Raw genomic sequence first — 5,000 nt, 5'->3', positions numbered from 1 at the left:
CTCCTGCCCCCCCCCACACAGACCCCCTGATGCGGATGCCGGGAGGGACCATGGGCGTGATGGATAACGCCCGCATGTACGGGGATATGGTTCACCCGGCACAGCACACGCCTTCACCCGCCTGCACGCCCACCTCGTCAGCCATCCCCACCTGGTTAAACCCTTACCCCCATATGGGTGCTCTGCCCGGTGAGTACAGGAGTGGGTGAGGTCCTGTAGGTTGTTTGCCTTTATTTCTCCCCCTTGTCTTTCTTGTTTTTTGTCACTTTTTTTTTTCTTCTTCTTTTTTGTCTCTTATTTTCTTCCTTTTAGCTGCTTGTGTCATTCTGTTCTTCAGTCTCCTCCTATTTTTGCTTTCTTGTATCCTGTTCCATCTACCTCTTGGTGGCATAGATTACATTTTGTATGTGGTTTCATGTGTACTCTCTCTCTCTCTCTCTCTCTCTCTCTCTCTCTCTCTCTCTCTCTCTCTCTCTCTCTCTCTCTCTCTCTGGGTCCCACTGCTTCACGCCATTAGACTAGTTATCCCACCACTGCCACCATTGTTAGTTGGTGGGTCCACCGCTTGACACCGCTGTAGAATAGTTGTAGAGTCGGTGGCATATTCTTCTGGTTCTTAAGGACGAACAGCAAAGTTTTAGTTTCTCCAATTTATTATAAGAGTTTCCCTTGCAGGAGATGAGTGGCTGGTGCAATACATTACAGGATCAGGTGGTCTTGCGAGGTGCGTTGTCGGATCTTGGATCTTGGTTAAAATGGGGGCTGAGAGAGCGAGCCTCGGGCGGGACGGGAGAAATGGATGGCGATGGAAAGAGCTCGCAAGATGGGTCGTGTTGTGAAGAGGGTGCGCAGTGGGTCGTAGAGTGTCTTAAGAATATGAGGTTACACGGACGTTGGGTCAGACTTCTCTCCTTACTCCTGGACACACACACACACACACACACACACACACACACACACACACACCCACACCCACACACACACACACACACACACACACACACACACACACACACACATACATATATATATAGATAGATAGATATTATTTTTATGCATTCTGCATGTTCATCTAAACAGGCGTTCAAATACACACATACTGACACGCTCGCACACACAATCACACACGCACGCGCACATACCCACATCCATAACCTCGCATACACAGTCTTATAAAACCCTCCAAGCTCTTATCAGTCCCTCGTGATATCCCTCGACGCGGTTCGTTATTTTGTTGCCCAATTAGGCGACGTCGGGCATTAAATTCCTCCTCCGACTTTATTGATATTTCAGCGTCGCGTCGGCCGATGCCAGGAACCGCCGCGCCTCCTGGTGTTGCGTGGCGCGGTGTCGGCGCCGGTATGCGGCCCGCGAAGCACGTGTGTGTGTGTGTGTGTGTGCGAGTGTGTGTGTTTGAGTGGGTGAGTGACTGTGTGTGTGTGTGTGTGTGTGTGTGTGTGTGTGCGCGCGTGTGTAAGTGTGTGTGTGTGTGTGTGTGTGTGTGTGTGTGTGTGTGTGTGTGCGTATGTATGTATGTATGTGTCGGATTGTCTGATGTTTGCTTCTTTGTGTTCATGTGTTCATAAAGCTGGAGGACAGAAGCAGAAATCTGTGTTTATTCGCAATATCTTGTTTACGTATACTTGTTTGTGTGTGTGTATGTGTGTGTAAGTATGTGCGTTTCTCCACGAGTGCGGGCGCGCGAGCTCGCGGGTCAGTATGTCGGGTATTTGTGGTGAGTCATAGGTGTGAGTCACGCCATCCGCCTGCCGTGCCAACTCACACTTTTTTTTTCTTCTTCTTCTTTTCTTTTCTTTTTTACCTGGCCAGTTTCTCAGTGCTGTCTGGCGGGGCAGGAAGGGGTAGGGGTATGGGTAGAGGGGAGGGGGGGGTCTAGGGGAGAGGGGGAGGAGGGGAAGTTTATCGCAAAAATGGGACGGAAGTTCAGTTCAGATATCGAGGGAGTCGGAGCCAGAGGGAGAGGGAAGGAGGGAGGGAAAGGGAGAGAGAGGGAGGGAAGGCGAGAGAGGGAGAGGGAAGAAGAGAAAGAGAGGGAGAGAGAGGGGGAGGGAAGGAGGGAGAGGGAGAGGGAGGAAGAGAGAGAGACAAACAGACAGACAGACAGCCTCTTCTTGTCTCTGCCTCTTCTCCTCCTTCCTCCCCCTTTCTTTTTTACGCTCCATTCATCATACTTTCCCTCGGCAATAAGACTCGGGGCACTCTATACATCACCGCACAGATCAGGGCTATGGCAAGGATGTAGTAAAGGACGGAAGAAGGGACGGAAGGAAGATGGAAATAATGGGAAGTGCCGGTGGAAGGAGGAAGAGGGCGTAGAGGAGAAGAAGGGAGTGGAGACATGCGATAGAAGGTAAGGGAAGGAAGGAGTGAAGACAGGAGTGATTGGGGATTTGGGTGGGAGTAGAAGAGAGCGGGGGAGGAGGAAGAGGGAGTAGAGGAGAAGAAGGGAGTGGAGACATGCGATAGAAGATAGGGGAAGGAAGGAGTGAAGACAGGAGTGATTGGGGATTGGGGAGTAGAAGAGACGGAGGGGAAGAGGGAGTGGGGATGGAGTGTGGAAAGGAGGGAAGGGGAAGGTGTTAAGGGGGCTGGGGAAAAGGAGGAGGGAATGGGGAAGAACAATAGGAGGGGCGGGGACTAGAGGCGTGGGGATGGGCGGAATCTAGGGCGCGGGATGGGCGGGTTCGGAAGAGGGGTAGGGAGAGGGGGCGGGCGGGAGAAGAGGCAGCGAAAGGGGGCGGCGGGCGGGGTGTCGTCACTCACACTCACGTCCGATCCTGAGCCTTGTCTTTAAGCACGCGTAAGTGATGGGCGTGGGGGTGGGGGCGGGGAGTGGGGGGTGGCACTCGCTCGTCGGGGCTTTCGGCCGAGTGTCATGGGGATCCGCTTTGAGGGAGAGGAAGGGAGGCAGAGAGAGAGGAGAAGAAGAAGGAGAAGAGGACATGGTAATTATGTTGATAGTTACAATAATGATAATAATAGTAATGATAATGGCAATAAAAATAGAGTAGGAGGTGAAGAGAGAGAGAAAAAGAGAGGAGGGGGAGGAGAGAGAGAGAAAAAGAGAGGAGGGGGAGGAGAAGAGGAGAGAGAGAAAAGGAGAGGAGGAGGAGGAGGTGAGGAGAGAGAGAGAGAAAGAGAGGAGGGGGAGGAGATGAGGAGAGAGAGAGAGAAAAAGAGAGGAAGGGGATTAGGTGAGGAGAGAGAAAAAAAGAGAGGAGGGGGACGAGGTAAGGGGAGATGGGCGGGGAGATGGGCGAGGGTGGGCGGGGTGGGCGGGGGGGATCATATACACCTGCCCAGAATTATCAGTTGAAAGAAAGGGAGACAGAGAACAGGCGCGAGAGTTTAGACTTCTCTCAAGTGTTATGGAGTTGGCGAAAGGGAACTGGAGCGCCACCTGAGGGGAGGTGCAGCTGGTAGGGAGTGGGGGCGGTGGTGGGGATCGTTGGGATAGGAGAGGTAACAAGGAGGGTGATGATAATGGTAGTGGTAGTAATGATGGTGGTAATGATAATGATGATAATGATAATAATGATGATGATAATAATAATAATGGTATTTGAAATGATTGTAATGGTTATAAGGATAATAATAAAACTAGTAATTATTATTATTATTATTATTATTATTATTATTATTATTATCACCATCATCATCATCATCTATTATTATTATTATCGTTATTATTATTACTATTACAATTGCCATCATTATTATAGTGATAATACTGATAACAACAACACCGACCCCTCCAAATAGTATTAATAACAGTAACGACGTTTCCTCCAAAGACACTTTTTTACTTCCTCCAAAGACACTTTTTTTTCCTTCCGATCACTAGTCAACAGAAATAGCTTCAGCGTTGTCGCCCTTTCGCTGCTGATGGATAGGCGGGGGGGGGGGGGTCGCCTCTCGTCCAGATTCTGTTGTTGTGGTTGTTTATTTGTGTTTTTTGTTTATTTGTTTGTTTGTTTGTTTGTTGTCGTTTTATATATGGTTGTTTATTTGTATATTTGTTTGTTTGTTTGTTTGTTTGGTTATTGTTGTTGTTGGTATTGTTGGTATTGTTAGTATTGTTAGTAGTAGTGTTGTTATTGTTATTATTATTATTATTGATATTATTATTATTATTGTTGTTGTTGTTATCATTATGGGTATATTATTATTATTATCATCATTATGGTTATATTTTTATATTATTATTATTATTATTATTATTATTATTATTATTATTATATTATTATTATTATTGTTATCATCATTGATATGATATTATTATCATTATTATTATTATTATTATTAATATTATTATTATTATTATTATTTAGTAAGTACCTCTGCCATCAAAGTTGAATGTTCCTTATGGTTCTCATTTCCATCTGTCACGTGACTCGTTGCTTCGAAAAGACATATCGGGATCCCCCCCCCCCTCCCCCTCCCCCCATTTTTTTCATTTCTTTTCTTTTCTTTTTTTACTCTTAAGTTTCCTTTGACAGATGACAGTTGTTTCGTCGGGGCATCCTTTACGTTCCGCCATTTCTTTATCTTTTCTTTTTTTTTTTCTTTTTTTTTAACATTCTTTCCTATCTGCCTCCCCTTTTTTCTTTCTTTCTTTTTCTTTTTTATTCTTTTTTTATTCTTCTGTTTTTCTTCCTGTTTTTTTTTTTTTTTTTTGCGTACTGGGCTTCGTTTGTGCCGTTGTTGTGGGTGAGTCAGCGTTCTCCTCCCTCTCCCTTCCCCCCGACCCCCTTCCCCCCCTGTGTTCGTCACTATTGCCAACTCCGCCACATTTCTCACGCCGCGCGCTCGTTCCGGACTAATATATATATATTCCCGCTGATTCATCTCGGTTTTCTGATATCTGGGGACGGTGGAATGGGGGGGTGGGGAGAGGGGGGAAGGAGGAGGGGTGAGGGGGGGGGGACGGGAGGGGGAGGGAGGGGAGGAGGGAGGGTGAGGGGAGGAAGGAGGGAGGG

The 5,000-nt window shown here is 47.2% G+C and overlaps 1 protein-coding gene across 4 annotated transcripts in view; it reads left to right on the top strand.

Moving 5' to 3' along the window:
- The window catches only part of LOC113820640 (mitogen-activated protein kinase kinase kinase 7-like), a 136,134-nt gene that overhangs the window by 81,710 nt on the left and 49,424 nt on the right, over positions 1-5,000 (top strand). For 2 of the 4 annotated variants that reach the window (XM_070134342.1, XM_070134343.1), the window contains one exon: positions 22-189. The exons of the other annotated variants lie outside the window; for them this stretch is intronic. In XM_070134342.1, the coding sequence (XP_069990443.1) occupies positions 22-189 (168 nt within the window). The remainder of the gene's footprint in view (positions 1-21; positions 190-5,000) is intronic. 4 annotated transcript variants of the gene reach the window in all.

Source organism: Penaeus vannamei, chromosome 19 (genome assembly GCF_042767895.1).
Source record: "Penaeus vannamei isolate JL-2024 chromosome 19, ASM4276789v1, whole genome shotgun sequence".
NCBI lineage: Eukaryota > Metazoa > Arthropoda > Malacostraca > Decapoda > Penaeidae > Penaeus > Penaeus vannamei.
Note: the sequence above shows the minus strand (reverse complement) of the source record. Positions and strands in the feature narration are given on the sequence as shown.